We start from the raw sequence: 25,589 nt of genomic DNA, 5'->3' as shown, positions 1-25,589 counted from the left end.
GAGTACAGTACAGCTTGGACTGTTACTTCATTAGAGTCCTCAAGTCTGTCCAGTTACAGTACAGCTTGGACTGTTCCTTCATTAGAGTCCTCAAGTCTGTCCAGTTACATTACAGCTTGGACTGTTCCTTCATTAGAGTCCTCAAGTCTGTCCAGTTAGAGTACATTACAGCTTGGATTGTTCCTTCATTAGAGTCCTCAAGTCTGTCCAGTTACATTACAGCTTGGACTGTTCCTTCATTAGAGTCCTCAAGTCTGTCCAGTTAGAGTACATTACAGCTTGGATTGTTCCTTCATTAGAGTCCTCAAGTCTGTCCAGTTACTTTACAGCTTGGACTGTTCCTTCATTCGAGTCCTCAAGTCTGTCCAGTTAGAGTACATTTCAGCTTGGATTGTTCCTTCATTAGAGTCCTCAAGTCTGTCCAGTTACATTACAGCTTGGACTGTTCCTTCATTCGAGTCCTCAAGTCTGTCCAGTTAGAGTACATTACAGCTTGGATTGTTCCTTCATTAGAGTCCTCAAGTCTGTCCAGTTAGAGTACATTACAGCTTGGACTGTTCCTTCATTATAGTCCTCAAGTCTGTCCAGTTAGAATACAGCTTGGACTGTTCCTTCATTAGAGTACTCAAGTCTGTCCAGTTAGAGTACATTACAGCTTGGATTGTTCCTTCATTAGAGTCCTCAAGTCTGTCCAGTTACATTACAGCTTGGACTGTTCCTTCATTAGAGTCCTCAAGTCTGTCCAGTTACATTACAGCTTGGTCTGTTCCTTCACTAGAGTCCTCAAGTCTGTCCAGTTACATTACAGCTTGGACTGTTCCTTCATTAGAGTCCTCAAGTCTGTCCAGTTAGAGTACATTACAGCTTGGACTGTTCCTTCATTAGAGTCCTCAAGTCTGTCCAGTTAGAGTACATTACAGCTTGGATTGTTCCTTCATTAGAGTCCTCAAGTCTGTCCAGTTACATTATAGTTATTGTTCCTTCATTAGAGTCTACAAGTCTTCCAGTTACATTGCTTGGATTGTTCCTTCATTAGAGTCCTCAAGTCTGTCCAGTTAGAGTACATTACAGCTTGGACTGTTCCTTCATTATAGTCCTCAAGTCTGTCCAGTTAGAATACAGCTTGGACTGTTCCTTCATTAGAGTACTCAAGTCTGTCCAGTTAGAGTACATTACAGCTTGGATTGTTCCTTCATTAGAGTCCTCAAGTCTGTCCAGTTACATTACAGCTTGGACTGTTCCTTCATTAGAGTCCTCAAGTCTGTCCAGTTACATTACATCTTGGACTGTTCCTTCATTAGAGTCCTCAAGTCTGTCCAGTTAGAGTACATTACAGCTTGGACTGTTCCTTCATTACAGTCCTCAAGTCTGTCCAGTTAAATTACATATTGGACTGTTCCTTCATTTGAGTCCTCAAGTCTGTCCAGTTACATTACAGCTTGGACTGTTCCTTCATTAGAGTCCTCAAGTCTGTCCAGTTACATTACAGCTTGGACTGTTCCTTCATTAGAGTACTCAAGTCTGTCCAGTTAGAGTACAGTACAGCTTGGACTGTTACTTCATTAGAGTCCTCAAGTCTGTCCAGTTACAGTACAGCTTGGACTGTTCCTTCATTAGAGTCCTCAAGTCTGTCCAGTTACATTACAGCTTGGACTGTTCCTTCATTAGAGTCCTCAAGTCTGTCCAGTTAGAGTACATTACAGCTTGGATTGTTCCTTCATTAGAGTCCTCAAGTCTGTCCAGTTACATTACAGCTTGGACTGTTCCTTCATTAGAGTCCTCAAGTCTGTCCAGTTAGAGTACATTACAGCTTGGATTGTTCCTTCATTAGAGTCCTCAAGTCTGTCCAGTTACTTTACAGCTTGGACTGTTCCTTCATTCGAGTCCTCAAGTCTGTCCAGTTAGAGTACATTTCAGCTTGGATTGTTCCTTCATTAGAGTCCTCAAGTCTGTCCAGTTACATTACAGCTTGGACTGTTCCTTCATTCGAGTCCTCAAGTCTGTCCAGTTAGAGTACATTACAGCTTGGATTGTTCCTTCATTAGAGTCCTCAAGTCTGTCCAGTTAGAGTACATTACAGCTTGGACTGTTCCTTCATTATAGTCCTCAAGTCTGTCCAGTTAGAATACAGCTTGGACTGTTCCTTCATTAGAGTACTCAAGTCTGTCCAGTTAGAGTACATTACAGCTTGGATTGTTCCTTCATTAGAGTCCTCAAGTCTGTCCAGTTACATTACAGCTTGGACTGTTCCTTCATTAGAGTCCTCAAGTCTGTCCAGTTACATTACAGCTTGGTCTGTTCCTTCACTAGAGTCCTCAAGTCTGTCCAGTTACATTACAGCTTGGACTGTTCCTTCATTAGAGTCCTCAAGTCTGTCCAGTTAGAGTACATTACAGCTTGGACTGTTCCTTCATTAGAGTCCTCAAGTCTGTCCAGTTAGAGTACATTACAGCTTGGACTGTTCCTTCATTAGAGTCCTCAAGTCTGTCCAGTTAGAGTACATTACAGCTTGGACTGTTCCTTCATTAGAGTCCTCAAGTCTGTCCAGTTAGAGTACATTACAGCTTGGACTGTTCCTTCATTATAGTCCTCAAGTCTGTCCAGTTACATTACAGCTTGGACTGTTCCTTCATTAGAGTCCTCAAGTCTGTCCAGTTAGAGTACATTACAGCTTGGATTGTTCCTTCATTAGAGTCCTCAAGTCTGTCCAGTTAGAGTACATTACAGCTTGGACTGTTCCTTCATCAGAGTCCTCAAGTCTGTCCAGTTACATTATAGCTTGGATTGTTCCTTCATTAGAGTCTACAAGTCTGTCCAGTTACATTACAGCTTGGATTGTTCCTTCATTAGAGTCCTCAAGTCTGTCCAGTTAGAGTACATTACAGCTTGGACTGTTCCTTCATTATAGTCCTCAAGTCTGTCCAGTTAGAATACAGCTTGGACTGTTCCTTCATTAGAGTACTCAAGTCTGTCCAGTTAGAGTACATTACAGCTTGGATTGTTCCTTCATTAGAGTCCTCAAGTCTGTCCAGTTACATTACAGCTTGGACTGTTCCTTCATTAGAGTCCTCAAGTCTGTCCAGTTACATTACATCTTGGACTGTTCCTTCATTAGAGTCCTCAAGTCTGTCCAGTTAGAGTACATTACAGCTTGGACTGTTCCTTCATTACAGTCCTCAAGTCTGTCCAGTTAAATTACATATTGGACTGTTCCTTCATTTGAGTCCTCAAGTCTGTCCAGTTACATTACAGCGTGGACTGTTCCTTCATTAGAGTCCTCAAGTCTGTCCAGTTACATTACAGCTTGGACTGTTCCTTCATTAGAGTCCTCAAGTCTGTCCAGTTAGAGTACAGTACAGCTTGGACTGTTACTTCATTAGAGTCCTCAAGTCTGTCCAGTTACAGTACAGCTTGGACTGTTCCTTCATTAGAGTCCTCAAGTCTGTCCAGTTACATTACAGCTTGGACTGTTCCTTCATTAGAGTCCTCAAGTCTGTCCAGTTAGAGTACATTACAGCTTGGATTGTTCCTTCATTAGAGTCCTCAAGTCTGTCCAGTTACATTACAGCTTGGACTGTTCCTTCATTAGAGTCCTCAAGTCTGTCCAGTTAGAGTACATTACAGCTTGGATTGTTCCTTCATTAGAGTCCTCAAGTCTGTCCAGTTACTTTACAGCTTGGACTGTTCCTTCATTCGAGTCCTCAAGTCTGTCCAGTTAGAGTACATTTCAGCTTGGATTGTTCCTTCATTAGAGTCCTCAAGTCTGTCCAGTTACATTACAGCTTGGACTGTTCCTTCATTCGAGTCCTCAAGTCTGTCCAGTTAGAGTACATTACAGCTTGGATTGTTCCTTCATTAGAGTCCTCAAGTCTGTCCAGTTAGAGTACATTACAGCTTGGACTGTTCCTTCATTATAGTCCTCAAGTCTGTCCAGTTAGAATACAGCTTGGACTGTTCCTTCATTAGAGTACTCAAGTCTGTCCAGTTAGAGTACATTACAGCTTGGATTGTTCCTTCATTAGAGTCCTCAAGTCTGTCCAGTTACATTACAGCTTGGACTGTTCCTTCATTAGAGTCCTCAAGTCTGTCCAGTTACATTACAGCTTGGTCTGTTCCTTCACTAGAGTCCTCAAGTCTGTCCAGTTACATTACAGCTTGGACTGTTCCTTCATTAGAGTCCTCAAGTCTGTCCAGTTAGAGTACATTACAGCTTGGACTGTTCCTTCATTAGAGTCCTCAAGTCTGTCCAGTTAGAGTACATTACAGCTTGGACTGTTCCTTCATTAGAGTCCTCAAGTCTGTCCAGTTAGAGTACATTACAGCTTGGACTGTTCCTTCATTAGAGTCCTCAAGTCTGTCCAGTTAGAGTACATTACAGCTTGGACTGTTCCTTCATTAGAGTCCTCAAGTCTGTCCAGTTACATTACAGCTTGGACTGTTCCTTCATTAGAGTCCTCAAGTCTGACCAGTTAGTGTACATATTGGACTGTTCCTTCATTAGAGTCCTCAAGTCTGTCCAGTTAGAGTACAGCTTGGACTGTTCATTCATTAGAGTCCTCAAGTCTGTCCAGTTAGAGTACAGCTTGGACTGTTCATTCATTAGAGTCCTCAAGTCTGTCCAGTTACATTACAGCTTGGATTGTTCCTTCATTAGAGTCCTCAAGTCTGTCCAGTTAGAGTACAGCTTGGACTGTTCCTTCATTATAGTCCTCAAGTCTGTCCAGTTACATTACAGCTTGGATTGTTCCTTCATTAGAGTCCTCAAGTCTGTCCAGTTAGAGTACAGCTTGGACTGTTCCTTCATTATAGTCCTCAAGTCTGTCCAGTTAGAGTACAGCTTGGACTGTTCCTTCATTAGAGTCCTCAAGTCTGTCCAGTTACATTACAGCTTGGACTGTTCCTTCATTAGAGTCATCAAGTCTGTCCAGTTACATTACAGCTTGGACTGTTCCTTCATTAGAGTCCTCAAGTCTGTCCAGTTAGAGTACAGTACAGCTTGGACTGTTACTTCATTAGAGTCCTCAAGTCTGTCCAGTTACAGTACAGCTTGGACTGTTCCTTCATTAGAGTCCTCAAGTCTGTCCAGTTACATTACAGCTTGGACTGTTCCTTCATTAGAGTCCTCAAGTCTGTCCAGTTAGAGTACATTACAGCTTGGATTGTTCCTTCATTAGAGTCCTCAAGTCTGTCCAGTTACATTACAGCTTGGACTGTTCCTTCATTAGAGTCCTCAAGTCTGTCCAGTTAGAGTACATTACAGCTTGGATTGTTCCTTCATTAGAGTCCTCAAGTCTGTCCAGTTACTTTACAGCTTGGACTGTTCCTTCATTCGAGTCCTCAAGTCTGTCCAGTTAGAGTACATTTCAGCTTGGATTGTTCCTTCATTAGAGTCCTCAAGTCTGTCCAGTTACATTACAGCTTGGACTGTTCCTTCATTCGAGTCCTCAAGTCTGTCCAGTTAGAGTACATTACAGCTTGGATTGTTCCTTCATTAGAGTCCTCAAGTCTGTCCAGTTAGAGTACATTACAGCTTGGACTGTTCCTTCATTATAGTCCTCAAGTCTGTCCAGTTAGAATACAGCTTGGACTGTTCCTTCATTAGAGTACTCAAGTCTGTCCAGTTAGAGTACATTACAGCTTGGATTGTTCCTTCATTAGAGTCCTCAAGTCTGTCCAGTTACATTACAGCTTGGACTGTTCCTTCATTAGAGTCCTCAAGTCTGTCCAGTTACATTACAGCTTGGTCTGTTCCTTCACTAGAGTCCTCAAGTCTGTCCAGTTACATTACAGCTTGGACTGTTCCTTCATTAGAGTCCTCAAGTCTGTCCAGTTAGAGTACATTACAGCTTGGACTGTTCCTTCATTAGAGTCCTCAAGTCTGTCCAGTTAGAGTACATTACAGCTTGGACTGTTCCTTCATTAGAGTCCTCAAGTCTGTCCAGTTAGAGTACATTACAGCTTGGACTGTTCCTTCATCAGAGTCCTCAAGTCTGTCCAGTTACATTATAGCTTGGATTGTTCCTTCATTAGAGTCCTCAAGTCTGTCCAGTTACATTACAGCTTGGATTGTTCCTTCATTAGAGTCCTCAAGTCTGTCCAGTTAGAGTACATTACAGCTTGGACTGTTCCTTCATTAGAGTCCTCAAGTCTGTCCAGTTACATTACATCTTGGACTGTTCCTTCATTAGAGTCCTCAAGTCTGTCCAGTTAGAGTACATTACAGCTTGGACTGTTCCTTCATTACAGTCCTCAAGTCTGTCCAGTTAAATTACATATTGGACTGTTCCTTCATTAGAGTCCTCAAGTCTGTCCAGTTACATTACAGCTTGGACTGTTCCTTCATTAGAGTCCTCAAGTCTGACCAGTTAGTGTACATATTGGACTGTTCCTTCATTAGAGTCCTCAAGTCTGTCCAGTTAGAGTACAGCTTGGACTGTTCATTCATTAGAGTCCTCAAGTCTGTCCAGTTAGAGTACAGCTTGGACTGTTCATTCATTAGAGTCCTCAAGTCTGTCCAGTTACATTACAGCTTGGACTGTTCCTTCATTATAGTCCTCAAGTCTGTCCAGTTAGAGTACAGCTTGGACTGTTCCTTCATTATAGTCCTCAAGTCTGTCCAGTTAGAGTACAGCTTGGACTGTTCCTTCATTAGAGTCCTCAAGTCTGTCCAGTTACAATACAGCTTGGACTGTTCCTTCATTAGAGTCATCAAGTCTGTCCAGTTACATTACAGCTTGGACTGTTCCTTCATTATAGTCCTCAAGTCTGTCCAGTTAGAGTACAGCTTGGACTGTTCCTTCATTAGAGTCCTCAAGTCTGTCCAGTTACATTACAGCTTGGACTGTTCCTTCATTAGAGTCCTCAAGTCTGTCCAGTTAGAGTACATTACAGCTTGGATTGTTCCTTCATTAGAGTCCTCAAGTCTGTCCAGTTACATTACAGCTTGGACTGTTCCTTCATTAGAGTCCTCAAGTCTGTCCAGTTAGAGTACATTACAGCTTGGATTGTTCCTTCATTAGAGTCCTCAAGTCTGTCCAGTTACTTTACAGCTTGGACTGTTCCTTCATTCGAGTCCTCAAGTCTGTCCAGTTAGAGTACATTTCAGCTTGGAATGTTCCTTCATTAGAGTCCTCAAGTCTGTCCAGTTACATTACAGCTTGGACTGTTCCTTCATTCGAGTCCTCAAGTCTGTCCAGTTAGAGTACATTACAGCTTGGATTGTTCCTTCATTAGAGTCCTCAAGTCTGTCCAGTTAGAGTACATTACAGCTTGGACTGTTCCTTCATTATAGTCCTCAAGTCTGTCCAGTTAGAATACAGCTTGGACTGTTCCTTCATTAGAGTACTCAAGTCTGTCCAGTTAGAGTACATTACAGCTTGGATTGTTCCTTCATTAGAGTCCTCAAGTCTGTCCAGTTACATTACAGCTTGGACTGTTCCTTCATTAGAGTCCTCAAGTCTGTCCAGTTACATTACAGCTTGGTCTGTTCCTTCACTAGAGTCCTCAAGTCTGTCCAGTTACATTACAGCTTGGACTGTTCCTTCATTAGAGTCCTCAAGTCTGTCCAGTTAGAGTACATTACAGCTTGGACTGTTCCTTCATTAGAGTCCTCAAGTCTGTCCAGTTAGAGTACATTACAGCTTGGATTGTTCCTTCATTAGAGTCCTCAAGTCTGTCCAGTTACATTACAGCTTGGACTGTTCCTTCATTAGAGTCCTCAAGTCTGTCCAGTTAGAGTACATTACAGCTTGGATTGTTCCTTCATTAGAGTCCTCAAGTCTGTCCAGTTACTTTACAGCTTGGACTGTTCCTTCATTCGAGTCCTCAAGTCTGTCCAGTTAGAGTACATTTCAGCTTGGATTGTTCCTTCATTAGAGTCCTCAAGTCTGTCCAGTTACATTACAGCTTGGACTGTTCCTTCATTCGAGTCCTCAAGTCTGTCCAGTTAGAGTACATTACAGCTTGGATTGTTCCTTCATTAGAGTCCTCAAGTCTGTCCAGTTAGAGTACATTACAGCTTGGACTGTTCCTTCATTATAGTCCTCAAGTCTGTCCAGTTAGAATACAGCTTGGACTGTTCCTTCATTAGAGTACTCAAGTCTGTCCAGTTAGAGTACATTACAGCTTGGATTGTTCCTTCATTAGAGTCCTCAAGTCTGTCCAGTTACATTACAGCTTGGACTGTTCCTTCATTAGAGTCCTCAAGTCTGTCCAGTTACATTACAGCTTGGTCTGTTCCTTCACTAGAGTCCTCAAGTCTGTCCAGTTACATTACAGCTTGGACTGTTCCTTCATTAGAGTCCTCAAGTCTGTCCAGTTAGAGTACATTACAGCTTGGACTGTTCCTTCATTAGAGTCCTCAAGTCTGTCCAGTTAGAGTACATTACAGCTTGGACTGTTCCTTCATTAGAGTCCTCAAGTCTGTCCAGTTAGAGTACATTACAGCTTGGACTGTTCCTTCATCAGAGTCCTCAAGTCTGTCCAGTTACATTATAGCTTGGATTGTTCCTTCATTAGAGTCCTCAAGTCTGTCCAGTTACATTACAGCTTGGATTGTTCCTTCATTAGAGTCCTCAAGTCTGTCCAGTTAGAGTACATTACAGCTTGGACTGTTCCTTCATTAGAGTCCTCAAGTCTGTCCAGTTACATTACATCTTGGACTGTTCCTTCATTAGAGTCCTCAAGTCTGTCCAGTTAGAGTACATTACAGCTTGGACTGTTCCTTCATTACAGTCCTCAAGTCTGTCCAGTTAAATTACATATTGGACTGTTCCTTCATTAGAGTCCTCAAGTCTGTCCAGTTACATTACAGCTTGGACTGTTCCTTCATTAGAGTCCTCAAGTCTGACCAGTTAGTGTACATATTGGACTGTTCCTTCATTAGAGTCCTCAAGTCTGTCCAGTTAGAGTACAGCTTGGACTGTTCATTCATTAGAGTCCTCAAGTCTGTCCAGTTAGAGTACAGCTTGGACTGTTCATTCATTAGAGTCCTCAAGTCTGTCCAGTTACATTACAGCTTGGACTGTTCCTTCATTATAGTCCTCAAGTCTGTCCAGTTAGAGTACAGCTTGTCTCAGGATGGTAAGTTGGTGGTTGTAGATTTTCCTTGCTTTGGCAAAGTGGGTGGGGTTATATCCTTCCTGTTTGGCCCTGTCCGGGGGTGTCCTCGGATGGGGCCACAGTGTCTCCTGACCCCTCCTGTCTCAGCCTCCAGTATTTATGCTGCAGTAGTTTACATTAGGGTCAGTTTGTTTATCTGTACTTTCCTGTCATTCGGTGTCCTGTGTAAATCTAAGTCGTTCTCAAGTCTGTCTCGGAGGACCTTAGAACCATGCCCCAGGACTACCTGACATGTTCCTTCTGTCCCCAGTCCACCTGGCCATGTCTGTCCAGCCTTAGGACCATGTCCCAGGACTACCTGACATGAGGACTCCTTGCTGAGTCCACCTGGCCATGCTCCTGCTCAGTTTCAACTGTTCTGCCTTGCTATTATTCAACCATGCTGGTCATTTATGAACATTTGAACATCTTGGCCACGTTCTGTTATAATCTCCACCCGGCACAGCCAGAAGAGGACTGGCCACCCCACATATGCTCTCTCTAATTCTCTCTTTCTTTCTCTCTCTCGGAGGACCTGAGCCCTAGGACCGTGCCCCAGGACTACCTGACATGATGGCTCCTTGCTGTCCCCAGTCCACCTGACTGTGCTGCTGCTCCAGTTTCAACTGTTCTGCCTTATTATTATTTGACCATGCTGGTCATTTATGAACATTTGAACATCTTGGTCATTTTCTGTTATAATCTTACCCGGCACATTAGAGGACTGTCCTCAAGTCTAGGTTTCTTCCAGGTTTTGGCCTTTCTAGGAGTTTTTCCTAGCCACCGTGCTTTTACAGCATTGTTTGCTGTTTGGGGTTTTACTGTTCCTTCTTACAGCACTTTGAGATATCTGTCCATATAAATAAATTTGATTTGATTTGATTTGAGCTTGGACTGTTCCTTCATTATAGTCCTCAAGTCTGTCCAGTTAGAGTACAGCTTGGACTGTTCCTTCATTAGAGTCCTCAAGTCTGTCCAGTTACAATACAGCTTGGACTGTTCCTTCATTAGAGTCATCAAGTCTGTCCAGTTACATTACAGCTTGGACTGTTCCTTCATTATAGTCCTCAAGTCTGTCCAGTTAGAGTACAGCTTGGACTGTTCCTTCATTAGAGTCCTCAAGTCTGTCCAGTTACATTACAGCTTGGACTGTTCCTTCATTAGAGTCCTCAAGTCTGTCCAGTTAGAGTACATTACAGCTTGGATTGTTCCTTCATTAGAGTCCTCAAGTCTGTCCAGTTACATTACAGCTTGGACTGTTCCTTCATTAGAGTCCTCAAGTCTGTCCAGTTAGAGTACATTACAGCTTGGATTGTTCCTTCATTAGAGTCCTCAAGTCTGTCCAGTTACTTTACAGCTTGGACTGTTCCTTCATTCGAGTCCTCAAGTCTGTCCAGTTAGAGTACATTTCAGCTTGGAATGTTCCTTCATTAGAGTCCTCAAGTCTGTCCAGTTACATTACAGCTTGGACTGTTCCTTCATTCGAGTCCTCAAGTCTGTCCAGTTAGAGTACATTACAGCTTGGATTGTTCCTTCATTAGAGTCCTCAAGTCTGTCCAGTTAGAGTACATTACAGCTTGGACTGTTCCTTCATTATAGTCCTCAAGTCTGTCCAGTTAGAATACAGCTTGGACTGTTCCTTCATTAGAGTACTCAAGTCTGTCCAGTTAGAGTACATTACAGCTTGGATTGTTCCTTCATTAGAGTCCTCAAGTCTGTCCAGTTACATTACAGCTTGGACTGTTCCTTCATTAGAGTCCTCAAGTCTGTCCAGTTACATTACAGCTTGGTCTGTTCCTTCACTAGAGTCCTCAAGTCTGTCCAGTTACATTACAGCTTGGACTGTTCCTTCATTAGAGTCCTCAAGTCTGTCCAGTTAGAGTACATTACAGCTTGGACTGTTCCTTCATTAGAGTCCTCAAGTCTGTCCAGTTAGAGTACATTACAGCTTGGACTGTTCCTTCATTAGAGTCCTCAAGTCTGTCCAGTTAGAGTACATTACAGCTTGGACTGTTCCTTCATCAGAGTCCTCAAGTCTGTCCAGTTACATTATAGCTTGGATTGTTCCTTCATTAGAGTCCTCAAGTCTGTCCAGTTACATTACAGCTTGGATTGTTCCTTCATTAGAGTCCTCAAGTCTGTCCAGTTAGAGTACATTACAGCTTGGACTGTTCCTTCATTAGAGTCCTCAAGTCTGTCCAGTTACATTACATCTTGGACTGTTCCTTCATTAGAGTCCTCAAGTCTGTCCAGTTAGAGTACATTACAGCTTGGACTGTTCCTTCATTACAGTCCTCAAGTCTGTCCAGTTAAATTACATATTGGACTGTTCCTTCATTAGAGTCCTCAAGTCTGTCCAGTTACATTACAGCTTGGACTGTTCCTTCATTAGAGTCCTCAAGTCTGACCAGTTAGTGTACATATTGGACTGTTCCTTCATTAGAGTCCTCAAGTCTGTCCAGTTAGAGTACAGCTTGGACTGTTCATTCATTAGAGTCCTCAAGTCTGTCCAGTTAGAGTACAGCTTGGACTGTTCATTCATTAGAGTCCTCAAGTCTGTCCAGTTACATTACAGCTTGGACTGTTCCTTCATTATAGTCCTCAAGTCTGTCCAGTTAGAGTACAGCTTGGACTGTTCCTTCATTATAGTCCTCAAGTCTGTCCAGTTAGAGTACAGCTTGGACTGTTCCTTCATTAGTCCTCAAGTCTGTCCAGTTACAATACAGTCTGTTCCCAGTTAGTCTGTCCAGTTACATTACAGCTTGGACTGTTCCTTCATTATAGTCCTCAAGTCTGTCCAGTTAGAGTACAGCTTGGACTGTTCCTTCATTAGAGTCCTCAAGTCTGTCCAGTTAGAGTACATTACAGCTTGGACTGTTCCTTCATTAGAGTCCTCAAGTCTGTCCAGTTAGAGTACATTACAGCTTGGACTGTTCCTTCATTAGAGTCCTCAAGTCTGTCCAGTTAGAGTACATTACAGCTTGGACTGTTCCTTCATTAGAGTCCTCAAGTCTGTCCAGTTAGAGTACATTACAGCTTGGACTGTTCCTTCATTATAGTCCTCAAGTCTGTCCAGTTACATAATAGCTTGGACTGTTCCTTCATTAGAGTCCTCAAGTCTGTCCAGTTAGAGTACATTACAGCTTGGACTGTTCCTTCATTAGAGTCCTCAAGTCTGTCCAGTTAGAGTACATTACAGCTTGGACTGTTCCTTCATTATAGTCCTCAAGTCTGTCCAGTTACATTACAGCTTGGACTGTTCCTTCATTATAGTCCTCAAGTCTGTCCAGTTAGAGTACAGCTTGGACTGTTCCTTCATTAGAGTCCTCAAGTCTGTCCAGTTAGAGTACATTACAGCTTGGACTGTTCCTTCATTAGAGTCCTCAAGTCTGTCCAGTTAGAGTACATTACAGCTTGGACTGTTCCTTCATTAGAGTCCTCAAGTCTGTCCAGTTAGAGTACATTACAGCTTGGACTGTTCCTTCATTAGAGTCCTCAAGTCTGTCCAGTTAGAGTACATTACAGCTTGGATTGTTCCTTCATTAGAGTCCTCAAGTCTGTCCAGTTAGAGTACATTACAGCTTGGACTGTTCCTTCATAGAGTCCTCAAGTCTGTCCAGTTACATTATAGCTTGGATTGTTCCTTCATTAGAGTCTACAAGTCTGTCCAGTTACATTACAGCTTGGATTGTTCCTTCATTAGAGTCCTCAAGTCTGTCCAGTTAGAGTACATTACAGCTTGGACTGTTCCTTCATTATAGTCCTCAAGTCTGTCCAGTTAGAATACAGCTTGGACTGTTCCTTCATTAGAGTACTCAAGTCTGTCCAGTTAGAGTACATTACAGCTTGGATTGTTCCTTCATTAGAGTCCTCAAGTCTGTCCAGTTACATTACAGCTTGGACTGTTCCTTCATTAGAGTCCTCAAGTCTGTCCAGTTACATTACATCTTGGACTGTTCCTTCATTAGAGTCCTCAAGTCTGTCCAGTTAGAGTACATTACAGCTTGGACTGTTCCTTCATTACAGTCCTCAAGTCTGTCCAGTTAAATTACATATTGGACTGTTCCTTCATTTGAGTCCTCAAGTCTGTCCAGTTACATTACAGCGTGGACTGTTCCTTCATTAGAGTCCTCAAGTCTGTCCAGTTACATTACAGCTTGGACTGTTCCTTCATTAGAGTCCTCAAGTCTGTCCAGTTAGAGTACAGTACAGCTTGGACTGTTCCTTCATTAGAGTCCTCAAGTCTGTCCAGTTACAGTACAGCTTGGACTGTTCCTTCATTAGAGTCCTCAAGTCTGTCCAGTTACATTACAGCTTGGACTGTTCCTTCATTAGAGTCCTCAAGTCTGTCCAGTTAGAGTACATTACAGCTTGGATTGTTCCTTCATTAGAGTCCTCAAGTCTGTCCAGTTACATTACAGCTTGGACTGTTCCTTCATTAGAGTCCTCAAGTCTGTCCAGTTAGAGTACATTACAGCTTGGATTGTTCCTTCATTAGAGTCCTCAAGTCTGTCCAGTTACTTTACAGCTTGGACTGTTCCTTCATTCGAGTCCTCAAGTCTGTCCAGTTAGAGTACATTTCAGCTTGGATTGTTCCTTCATTAGAGTCCTCAAGTCTGTCCAGTTACATTACAGCTTGGACTGTTCCTTCATTCGAGTCCTCAAGTCTGTCCAGTTACATTACATCTTGGACTGTTCCTTCATTAGAGTCCTCAAGTCTGTCCAGTTAGAGTACATTACAGCTTGGACTGTTCCTTCATTACAGTCCTCAAGTCTGTCCAGTTAAATTACATATTGGACTGTTCCTTCATTAGAGTCCTCAAGTCTGTCCAGTTACATTACAGCTTGGACTGTTCCTTCATTAGAGTCCTCAAGTCTGACCAGTTAGTGTACATATTGGACTGTTCCTTCATTAGAGTCCTCAAGTCTGTCCAGTTAGAGTACAGCTTGGACTGTTCATTCATTAGAGTCCTCAAGTCTGTCCAGTTAGAGTACAGCTTGGACTGTTCATTCATTAGAGTCCTCAAGTCTGTCCAGTTACATTACAGCTTGGACTGTTCCTTCATTATAGTCCTCAAGTCTGTCCAGTTAGAGTACAGCTTGGACTGTTCCTTCATTATAGTCCTCAAGTCTGTCCAGTTAGAGTACAGCTTGGACTGTTCCTTCATTAGAGTCCTCAAGTCTGTCCAGTTACAATACAGCTTGGACTGTTCCTTCATTAGAGTCATCAAGTCTGTCCAGTTACATTACAGCTTGGACTGTTCCTTCATTATAGTCCTCAAGTCTGTCCAGTTAGAGTACAGCTTGGACTGTTCCTTCATTAGAGTCCTCAAGTCTGTCCAGTTAGAGTACATTACAGCTTGGACTGTTCCTTCATTAGAGTCCTCAAGTCTGTCCAGTTAGAGTACATTACAGCTTGGACTGTTCCTTCATTAGAGTCCTCAAGTCTGTCCAGTTAGAGTACATTACAGCTTGGACTGTTCCTTCATTAGAGTCCTCAAGTCTGTCCAGTTAGAGTACATTACAGCTTGGACTGTTCCTTCATTATAGTCCTCAAGTCTGTCCAGTTACATTACAGCTTGGACTGTTCCTTCATTAGAGTCCTCAAGTCTGTCCAGTTAGAGTACATTACAGCTTGGATTGTTCCTTCATTAGAGTCCTCAAGTCTGTCCAGTTAGAGTACATTACAGCTTGGACTGTTCCTTCATCAGAGTCCTCAAGTCTGTCCAGTTACATTATAGCTTGGATTGTTCCTTCATTAGAGTCTCAAGTCTGTCCAGTTACATTACAGCTTGGATTGTTCCTTCATTAGAGTCCTCAAGTCTGTCCAGTTAGAGTACATTACAGCTTGGACTGTTCCTTCATTATAGTCCTCAAGTCTGTCCAGTTAGAATACAGCTTGGACTGTTCCTTCATTAGAGTACTCAAGTCTGTCCAGTTAGAGTACATTACAGCTTGGATTGTTCCTTCATTAGAGTCCTCAAGTCTGTCCAGTTACATTACAGCTTGGACTGTTCCTTCATTAGAGTCCTCAAGTCTGTCCAGTTACATTACATCTTGGACTGTTCCTTCATTAGAGTCCTCAAGTCTGTCCAGTTAGAGTACATTACAGCTTGGACTGTTCCTTCATTACAGTCCTCAAGTCTGTCCAGTTAAATTACATATTGGACTGTTCCTTCATTTGAGTCCTCAAGTCTGTCCAGTTACATTACAGCGTGGACTGTTCCTTCATTAGAGTCCTCAAGTCTGTCCAGTTACATTACAGCTTGGACTGTTCCTTCATTAGAGTCCTCAAGTCTGTCCAGTTAGAGTACAGTACAGCTTGGACTGTTACTTCATTAGAGTCCTCAAGTCTGTCCAGTTACAGTACAGCTTGGACTGTTCCTTCATTAGAGTCCTCAAGTCTGTCCAGTTACATTACAGCTTGGACTGTTCCTTCATTAGAGTCCTCAAGTCTGTCCAGTTAGAGTACATTACAGCTTGGATTGTTCCTTCATTAGAGTCCTCAAGTCTGTCCAGTTACATTACAGCTTGGACTGTTCCTTCATTAGAGTCCTCAAGTCTGTCCAGTTAGAGTACATTACAGCTTGGATTGTTCCTTCATTAGAGTCCTCAAGTCTGTCCAGTTACTTTACAGCTTGGACTGTTCCTTCATTCGAGTCCTCAAGTCTGTCCAGTTAGAGTACATTTCAGCTTGGATTGTTCCTTCATTAGAGTCCTCAAGTCTGTCCAGTTACATTACAGCTTGGACTGTTCCTTCATTCGAGTCCTCAAGTCTGTCCAGTTAGAGTACATTACAGCTTGGATTGTTCCTTCATTAGAGTCCTCAAGTCTGTCCAGTTAGAGTACATTACAGCTTGGACTGTTCCTTCATTATAGTCCTCAAGTCTGTCCAGTTAGAATACAGCTTGGACTGTTCCTTCATTAGAGTACTCAAGTCTGTCCAGTTAGAGTACATTACAGCTTGGATTGTTCCTTCATTAGAGTCCTCAAGTCTGTCCAGTTACATTACAGCTTGGACTGTTCCTTCATTAGAGTCCTCAAGTCTGTCCAGTTACATTACAGCTTGGTCTGTTCCTTCACTAGAGTCCTCAAGTCTGTCCAGTTACATTACAGCTTGGACTGTTCCTTCATTAGAGTCCTCAAGTCTGTCCAGTTAGAGTACATTACAGCTTGGACTGTTCCTTCATTAGAGTCCTCAAGTCTGTCCAGTTAGAGTACATTACAGCTTGGACTGTTCCTTCATTAGAGTCCTCAAGTCTGTCCAGTTAGAGTACATTACAGCTTGGACTGTTCCTTCATTAGAGTCCTCAAGTCTGTCCAGTTAGAGTACATTACAGCTTGGACTGTTCCTTCATTAGAGTCCTCAAGTCTGTCCAGTTACATTACAGCTTGGACTGTTCCTTCATTAGAGTCCTCAAGTCTGACCAGTTAGTGTACATATTGGACTGTTCCTTCATTAGAGTCCTCAAGTCTGTCCAGTTAGAGTACAGCTTGGACTGTTCATTCATTAGAGTCCTCAAGTCTGTCCAGTTACATTACAGCTTGGATTGTTCCTTCATTAGAGTCCTCAAGTCTGTCCAGTTACATTACAGCTTGGATTGTTCCTTCATTAGAGTCCTCAAGTCTGTCCAGTTAGAGTACAGCTTGGACTGTTCCTTCATTATAGTCCTCAAGTCTGTCCAGTTAGAGTACAGCTTGGATTGTTCCTTCATTAGAGTCCTCAAGTCTGTCCAGTTAGAGTACAGCTTGGACTGTTCCTTCATTATAGTCCTCAAGTCTGTCCAGTTACATTACAGCTTGGACTGTTCCTTCATTAGAGTCCTCAAGTCTGTCCAGTTACATTACAGCTTGGACTGTTCCTTCATTAGAGTCCTCAAGTCTGTCCAGTTACATTACAGCTTGGACTGTTCCTTCATTAGAGTCCTCAAGTCTGTCCAGTTACATACAGTACAGCTTGGACTGTTCCTTCATTAGAGTCCTCAAGTCTGTCCAGTTTACATTACAGCTTGGACTGTTCCTTCATTAGAGTCCTCAAGTCTGTCCAGTTACATTACAGCTTGGACTGTTCCTTCATTAGAGTCCTCAAGTCTGTCCAGTTAGAGTACATTACAGCTTGGATTGTTCCTTCATTAGAGTCCTCAAGTCTGTCCAGTTACATTACAGCTTGGACTGTTCCTTCATTAGAGTCCTCAAGTCTGTCCAGTTAGAGTACATTTCAGCTTGGATTGTTCCTTCATTAGAGTCCTCAAGTCTGTCCAGTTACATTACAGCTTGGACTGTTCCTTCATTCGAGTCCTCAAGTCTGTCCAGTTAGAGTACATTACAGCTTGGATTGTTCCTTCATTAGAGTCCTCAAGTCTGTCCAGTTAGAGTACATTACAGCTTGGACTGTTCCTTCATTATAGTCCTCAAGTCTGTCCAGTTAGAATACAGCTTGGACTGTTCCTTCATTAGAGTACTCAAGTCTGTCCAGTTAGAGTACATTACAGCTTGGATTGTTCCTTCATTAGAGTCCTCAAGTCTGTCCAGTTACATTACAGCTTGGACTGTTCCTTCATTAGAGTCCTCAAGTCTGTCCAGTTACATTACAGCTTGGTCTGTTCCTTCACTAGAGTCCTCAAGTCTGTCCAGTTACATTACAGCTTGGACTGTTCCTTCATTAGAGTCCTCAAGTCTGTCCAGTTAGAGTACATTACAGCTTGGACTGTTCCTTCATTAGAGTCCTCAAGTCTGTCCAGTTAGAGTACATTACAGCTTGGACTGTTCCTTCATTAGAGTCCTCAAGTCTGTCCAGTTAGAGTACATTACAGCTTGGACTGTTCCTTCATCAGAGTCCTCAAGTCTGTCCAGTTACATTATAGCTTGGATTGTTCCTTCATTAGAGTCCTCAAGTCTGTCCAGTTACATTACAGCTTGGATTGTTCCTTCATTAGAGTCCTCAAGTCTGTCCAGTTAGAGTACATTACAGCTTGGACTGTTCCTTCATTAGAGTCCTCAAGTCTGTCCAGTTACATTACAGCTTGGACTGTTCCTTCATTACAGTCCTCAAGTCTGTCCAGTTAAATTACATATTGGACTGTTCCTTCATTAGAGTCCTCAAGTCTGTCCAGTTACATTACAGCTTGGACTGTTCCTTCATTAGAGTCCTCAAGTCTGACCAGTTAGTGTACATATTGGACTGTTCCTTCATTAGAGTCCTCAAGTCTGTCCAGTTAGAGTACAGCTTGGACTGTTCATTCATTAGAGTCCTCAAGTCTGTCCAGTTAGAGTACAGCTTGGACTGTTCATTCATTAGAGTCCTCAAGTCTGTCCAGTTACATTACAGCTTGGACTGTTCCTTCATTATAGTCCTCAAGTCTGTCCAGTTAGAGTACAGCTTGGACTGTTCCTTCATTATAGTCCTCAAGTCTGTCCAGTTAGAGTACAGCTTGGACTGTTCCTTCATTAGAGTCCTCAAGTCTGTCCAGTTACAATACAGCTTGGACTGTTCCTTCATTAGAGTCATCAAGTCTGTCCAGTTACATTACAGCTTGGACTGTTCCTTCATTATAGTCCTCAAGTCTGTCCAGTTAGAGTACAGCTTGGACTGTTCCTTCATTAGAGTCCTCAAGTCTGTCCAGTTACATTACAGCTTGGACTGTTCCTTCATTAGAGTCCTCAAGTCTGTCCAGTTAGAGTACATTACAGCTTGGATTGTTCCTTCATTAGAGTCCTCAAGTCTGTCCAGTTACATTACAGCTTGGACTGTTCCTTCATTAGAGTCCTCAAGTCTGTCCAGTTAGAGTACATTACAGCTTGGATTGTTCCTTCATTAGAGTCCTCAAGTCTGTCCAGTTACTTTACAGCTTGGACTGTTCCTTCATTCGAGTCCTCAAGTCTGTCCAGTTAGAGTACATTTCAGCTTGGAATGTTCCTTCATTAGAGTCCTCAAGTCTGTCCAGTTACATTACAGCTTGGACTGTTCCTTCATTCGAGTCCTCAAGTCTGTCCAGTTAGAGTACATTACAGCTTGGATTGTTCCTTCATTAGAGTCCTCAAGTCTGTCCAGTTAGAGTACATTACAGCTTGGACTGTTCCTTCATTATAGTCCTCAAGTCTGTCCAGTTAGAATACAGCTTGGACTGTTCCTTCATTAGAGTACTCAAGTCTGTCCAGTTAGAGTACATTACAGCTTGGATTGTTCCTTCATTAGAGTCCTCAAGTCTGTCCAGTTACATTACAGCTTGGACTGTTCCTTCATTAGAGTCCTCAAGTCTGTCCAGTTACATTACAGCTTGGTCTGTTCCTTCACTAGAGTCCTCAAGTCTGTCCAGTTACATTACAGCTTGGACTGTTCCTTCATTAGAGTCCTCAAGTCTGTCCAGTTAGAGTACATTACAGCTTGGACTGTTCCTTCATTAGAGTCCTCAAGTCTGTCCAGTTAGAGTACATTACAGCTTGGACTGTTCCTTCATTAGAGTCCTCAAGTCTGTCCAGTTAGAGTACATTACAGCTTGGACTGTTCCTTCATCAGAGTCCTCAAGTCTGTCCAGTTACATTATAGCTTGGATTGTTCCTTCATTAGAGTCCTCAAGTCTGTCCAGTTACATTACAGCTTGGATTGTTCCTTCATTAGAGTCCTCAAGTCTGTCCAGTTAGAGTACATTACAGCTTGGACTGTTCCTTCATTAGAGTCCTCAAGTCTGTCCAGTTACATTACATCTTGGACTGTTCCTTCATTAGAGTCCTCAAGTCTGTCCAGTTAGAGTACATTACAGCTTGGACTGTTCCTTCATTACAGTCCTCAAGTCTGTCCAGTTAAATTACATATTGGACTGTTCCTTCATTAGAGTCCTCAAGTCTGTCCAGTTACATTACAGCTTGGACTGTTCCTTCATTAGAGTCCTCAAGTCTGACCAGTTAGTGTACATATTGGACTGTTCCTTCATTAGAGTCCTCAAGTCTGTCCAGTTAGAGTACAGCTTGGACTGTTCATTCATTAGAGTCCTCAAGTCTGTCCAGTTAGAGTACAGCTTGGACTGTTCATTCATTAGAGTCCTCAAGTCTGTCCAGTTACATTACAGCTTGGACTGTTCCTTCATTATAGTCCTCAAGTCTGTCCAGTTAGAGTACAGCTTGGACTGTTCCTTCATTATAGTCCTCAAGTCTGTCCAGTTAGAGTACAGCTTGGACTGTTCCTTCATTAGAGTCCTCAAGTCTGTCCAGTTACAATACAGCTTGGACTGTTCCTTCATTAGAGTCATCAAGTCTGTCCAGTTACATTACAGCTTGGACTGTTCCTTCATTATAGTCCTCAAGTCTGTCCAGTTAGAGTACAGCTTGGACTGTTCCTTCATTAGAGTCCTCAAGTCTGTCCAGTTAGTGTACATTACAGCGTGGACTGTTCCTTCATTAGAGTCCTCAAGTCTGTCCAGTTAGTGCACATTACAGCGTGGACTGTTCCTTCATTAGAGTCCTCAAGTCTGTCCAGTTAGAGTACATTACAATGTGGACTATTCCTTCATTAGAGTCCTCTTCTCTGTCATGTTACAGTGCAGCTTGGACTGAGCCTTCATTAGACTCTTCCTGTCCTTCCAGTTACTGTACAATACAGCTTGGACTGTTCCTTCATTAGTCTTCCAATCCATCCAGTTGCAGCGCAGCTTGGACTGTCCCTCCGTTAGAGTCCTTCTGTTTTTCCAGCTGTATTGTGTTCTCTCCATCAATAGGATGCGCCCAGAGATCGTGGTGATGAACCAATCAGAGCCGATCAAAGAAAAGGAGAAGCAGGGCTTCTTCAGAGCAATAAAGAAGAAGAAGAAGAAGAACAAGTCCCAAACGGTGGGTGCTGTTCTCTTCTGTAATGTTATGGTCTGCCATACCTCTGGAGTTAACATATGTACAGTACCAGTCAAAAATTTTGACGCACCTACTCATTCCAGGGTTTCTTTATTTCTACATGGTAAAATAATAGTGAAGATATCAAAACTATGACATCACACATATATGGAATCATGTATTAACCAAAAAAGTGTTAAATATTTTTGAGGTTCTTCAATGTTGCCACCCTTTTTGCCTTGATGACAGCTTTGCACACTCTTGGCATTCTCTCAACCAGCTTCATGAGGTAGTCACCTGGAATGTATTTAAATTAACAGGTGTGCCCTGGAATTTCTTTACTTCTTAATGCGTTTGAGCCAATCAGTTTTGTAACAAGGTAGGGGGGGATACAGAAGATGGCTCTATTTGGTAAAAGACCAAGTCCATATTATGGCAAGAACAGCTCAAATAAGCAAAGAGAAACAACAGTCCATCATTACTTTAAGACATAACGGTCAGTCAATACTTACAATTTCAAGAACTTTGAAAGTTTCTTCAAATGCAGTGGCTCTCATGAGGACCGTCACAGGAATGGAAGACGCAGAGTTACCTCTGCTGCAGAGGATAAGTTCATTAGAGTTAACTGCACCTCAGATTGCAGCCCAAATAAATGCTGACAGACGCATCTCAACATCAACTGTTCAGAAGGGAATCAGGCCTTCATGGTCGAATTGCTGCAAATAAACCACTACTAAAGGACACCTATAAGAAGAAGAGACTTGCTTTTGGCCAAGAAACACCAGCAATGCACATTAGACCAGGGGGAATTTGTCCTTTGGTCTGATGAGTCCAAATTTGAGATTTTTGGTCCAACCGTCATGTCTTTGTGAGACGCAGAGTAGGTGAAGTAATGATCGCCACATGTGGTTCCCACCGTGAAGCATTTGTATTTATTTTTATTTAATTTTGTCTTTATTTAATCAGGCAGGCACAACTGCGACCTGCAACTGCAACCGCGGCCAAGATAAAGCAAAGCAGTGCGACACAAACAACAACACAGAGTTACACATGGAATAAACAAACGTACAGTCAATAACACAATAGAAGAAAAGTGTATATATATATACAGTGTGTGCAAATGGCGTGAGGAGGTAAGACAATAAATAGGCCATAGTGGCAAAGTAATTACAATTTAGCAAATTAACACTGGAGTGATAGATGTGCAGATGATGATGGTGTGCAAGTAGAGATAATGGTGTGCAAAAAAAGTAAATAAAAACAATATGGGGATGAGGTAGGTGCAGTTGCAGCGATGGTTTAGCTGCTCAGATAGCTGATGTTTAAAGACAGGAGGAGGAGGTGGTGTGGGGGTGCTTTGCTGGTGACACTGTCAAAATCAAATCAAATCACATTTATTTATAAAGCCCTTCGTACATCAGCTGATATCTCAAAGTGCTGTACAGAAACCCAGCCTAAAACCCCAAACAGCAAGCAATGCAGGTGTAGAAGCACGGTGGCTAGGAAAAACTCCCCAGAAAGGCCAAAACCTAGGAAGAAACCTAGAGGGACCAGGCAATGTGGGGTGGCCAGTCCTCTTCTGGCTGTGCCGGGTGGAGATTATAACAGAACATGGCCAAGATGTTCAAATGTTCATAAATGACCAACATGGTCGTATAATAATAAGGCAGAACAGTTGAAACTGGAGTAGCAGCACGGCCAGGTGGACTGGGGACAGCAAGGAGTCATCATGTCAGGTAGTCCTGGGGCATGGTCCTAGGGCTCAGGTCAGTTGAAACTGGAGCAGCAGCACGGCCAGGTGGACTGGGGACAGCAAGGAGTCATCATGTCAGGTAGTCCTGGGGCATGGTCCTAGGGCTCAGGTCCTCCGAGAGAGAGAAAGAAAGAGAGAAGGAGAGAATTAGAGAACGCACACTTAGATTCACACAGGACACCGAATAGGACAGGAGAAGTACTCCAGATATAACAAACTGACCCTAGCCCCCCGACACATAAACTACTGCAGCATAAATACTGGAGGCTGAGACAGGAGGGGTCAGGAGACACTGTGGCCCCATCCGAGGACACCCCCGGACAGGGCCAAACAGGAAGGATATAACCCCACCCACTTTGCCAAAGCACAGCCCCCACACCACTAGAGGGACATCTTCAACCACCAACTTACCATCCTGAGACAAGGCTGAGTATAGCCCACAAAGATCTCCGCCATGGCACAACCCAAGGGGGGGGGGGGCGCCAACCCAGACAGGATGACCACACCAGTGAATCAACCCACTCAGGTGACGCACCCCTTCCAGGGACGGCATGAGAGAGCCCCAGTAAGCCAGTGACTCAGCCCCCTGTAATAGGGTTAGAGGCAGAGAATCCCAGTGGAAAGAGGGGAACCGGCCAGGCAGAGACAGCAAGGGCGGTTCGTTGCTCCAGAGCCTTTCCGTTCACCTTCCAACTCCTGGGCCAGACTACACTCAATCATATGACCCACTGAAGAGATGAGTCTTCAGTAAAGACTTAAAGGTTGAGACCGAGTTTGCGTCTCTGACATGGGTAGGCAGACCGTTCCATAAAAATGGAGCTCTATAGGAGAAAGCCCTGCCTCCAGCTGTTTGCTTAGAAATTCTAGGGACAATTAGGAGGCCTGCGTCTTGTGACCGTAGCGTACATGTAGGTATGTACGGCAGGACCAAATCAGAGAGATAGGTAGGAGCAAGCCCATGTAATGCTTTGTAGGTTAGCAGTAAAACCTTGAAATCAGCCCTTGCTTTGACAGGAAGCCAGTGTAGAGAGGCTAGCACTGGAGTAATATGATCAAAATTTTTGGTTCTAGTCAGGATTCTAGCAGCTGTATTTAGCACCAACTGAAGTCTATTCAGTGCTTTATCCGGGTAGCTGGAAAGTAGAGCATTGCAGTAGTCTAACCTAGAAGTGACAAAAGCATGGATTAATTTTTCTGCATCATTTTTGGACAGAAAGTTTCTGATTTTTGCTGTCTGTGATTTATTTAGAATTCAAGACACACTTAATCAGCATGGCTACCACAGCATTCTGCAGCGATACGCCATCCCATCTGGTTTGCACTTAGTGGTACTATCATTTGTTTTTCAACAGGACAATGACCCAACACACCGCCATGCTGTGTAAGGGCTATTTGACCAAAAAGGAGAGTTATGGAATGCTGCATCAGATGACCTAGCCTCGATAATGACTCAACCTCAACCCAATTGAGATGCTTTGGGATGAGTTGGACCACAGAGTGAAGGAAAAGAAGCCAACAAGTGCTCAGCATATGTGGGAACTTCTTCAAGACTGTTTGAAAAACATTCCAGGTGAAGAGAATGCCAAGAGTGTGCAAAGCTGTCATCAAGGCAAAGGTTGGCTACTTTGAAGAATCTAAATTCTAAAATATATTTTGATTTATTTAACACTTTTTTGGTTACTACATGATTCCATATGTGTTATTTCATAGTTTTGATGTCTTCACTACTATTTTACAATGAAGAAAATTGTAAAAATAAAGAAAAACCCTTGAACGAGTAGGTGTGTCCAAACTTTTGACTGATACTGTATGTGTCTCTACGTATGTGCAGTATCTCTACATAATGCTTAAGTCTGTCTATATATCACAGTGTTTCCTTCTTTGGCCTCTGCTTCCTTACATATCTTGTATGTTACCATGACAAAGACACTTCATACAGTATATGTTGTTGTTGCCCATATTTCCCTGCAGTCATGTGGTTCTTATTTTGCAGATGACGCTCCCAGACAGAAGGACTCCCCTCATGAAGAAATGTATTTTCCCCCTCTGTAACTCAAAGAATAACATAAAGCACAGCTCCTCAGTGATGGTGCTACCTGTTGTCTCTTCTCCCATGGTGTATCTCTTCTCTACAGTACAAGTCTAACCCCATGGAACCATTGTCATCACCGCATGCTAAATCAACTCTAATTAATCTCCTCTTGTCTGGTCTCTAATCATTATAATCATTATGAAACTAGAACCAACCAGATCCATCAAACGCTCAAACAGGACGTCATCAGGAGGTTAGTATATAGACCTAGTGTACTCTTATAGTGTACTTTAATCACATAGCTAGACACATGCTACTTTGGTCATGATGACATCATGAGAGCCCTATTTGGAGCGTTCAAACAAATTGAACCACACAATTCACTGTAAAGCTGATTTATAATATAGATTGAATCCTCTATCAAAATGTTTCGATCCAGACCAAGACAATCTGATCAGATAGGGCCCTTCAGAAAATGTTATTTCAGTCACTTCATGGATCTGTTGTTGGGTAGTTTACCTTTCCTGTCCTCATTCTGTGGGTCTACAGGATTCTGATTCTGTTGTCACCTGTGACTCCAGCTGTACAGGCAGGCAGCTGACAGCATGCGGAGAGGTCGGGGTGAGGGAGGGAAGGGTGAGAGGGTGGCGGGATAGTCTTGCATGGTTAAGAACTGAAAATCTTGAAGGTGCACATTATCTTCCCTGCTGTACCCCAGAATATCCCCTCTGCTCTACCCCAGAATATCCCCTCTGCTCTACCCCAGAATATCCCCTCTGCTCTACCCCAGAATATCCCCTCTGCTCTACCCCAGAATATCCCCTCTGCTCTACCCCAGAATATCCCCTCTGTTCTACCCCAGAATATCCCCCCTGTTCTACCCCA

The 25,589-nt window shown here is 42.9% G+C and overlaps 1 protein-coding gene across 1 annotated transcript in view; it reads left to right on the top strand.

Moving 5' to 3' along the window:
* LOC123995389 (cyclin-dependent kinase-like 5) overlaps positions 1 to 25,589 on the top strand; it is a 182,837-nt gene that overhangs the window by 135,706 nt on the left and 21,542 nt on the right. Inside the window, exons 13-14 of the mRNA XM_046298961.1 lie at positions 20,811 to 20,922; positions 24,913 to 24,957. Of these exons, the coding sequence (XP_046154917.1) occupies positions 20,811 to 20,922; positions 24,913 to 24,957 (157 nt within the window). The remainder of the gene's footprint in view (positions 1 to 20,810; positions 20,923 to 24,912; positions 24,958 to 25,589) is intronic.

Source organism: Oncorhynchus gorbuscha, linkage group LG02 (genome assembly GCF_021184085.1).
Source record: "Oncorhynchus gorbuscha isolate QuinsamMale2020 ecotype Even-year linkage group LG02, OgorEven_v1.0, whole genome shotgun sequence".
Classification (NCBI taxonomy): Eukaryota; Metazoa; Chordata; class Actinopteri; order Salmoniformes; family Salmonidae; genus Oncorhynchus; species Oncorhynchus gorbuscha.
Note: the sequence above shows the minus strand (reverse complement) of the source record. Positions and strands in the feature narration are given on the sequence as shown.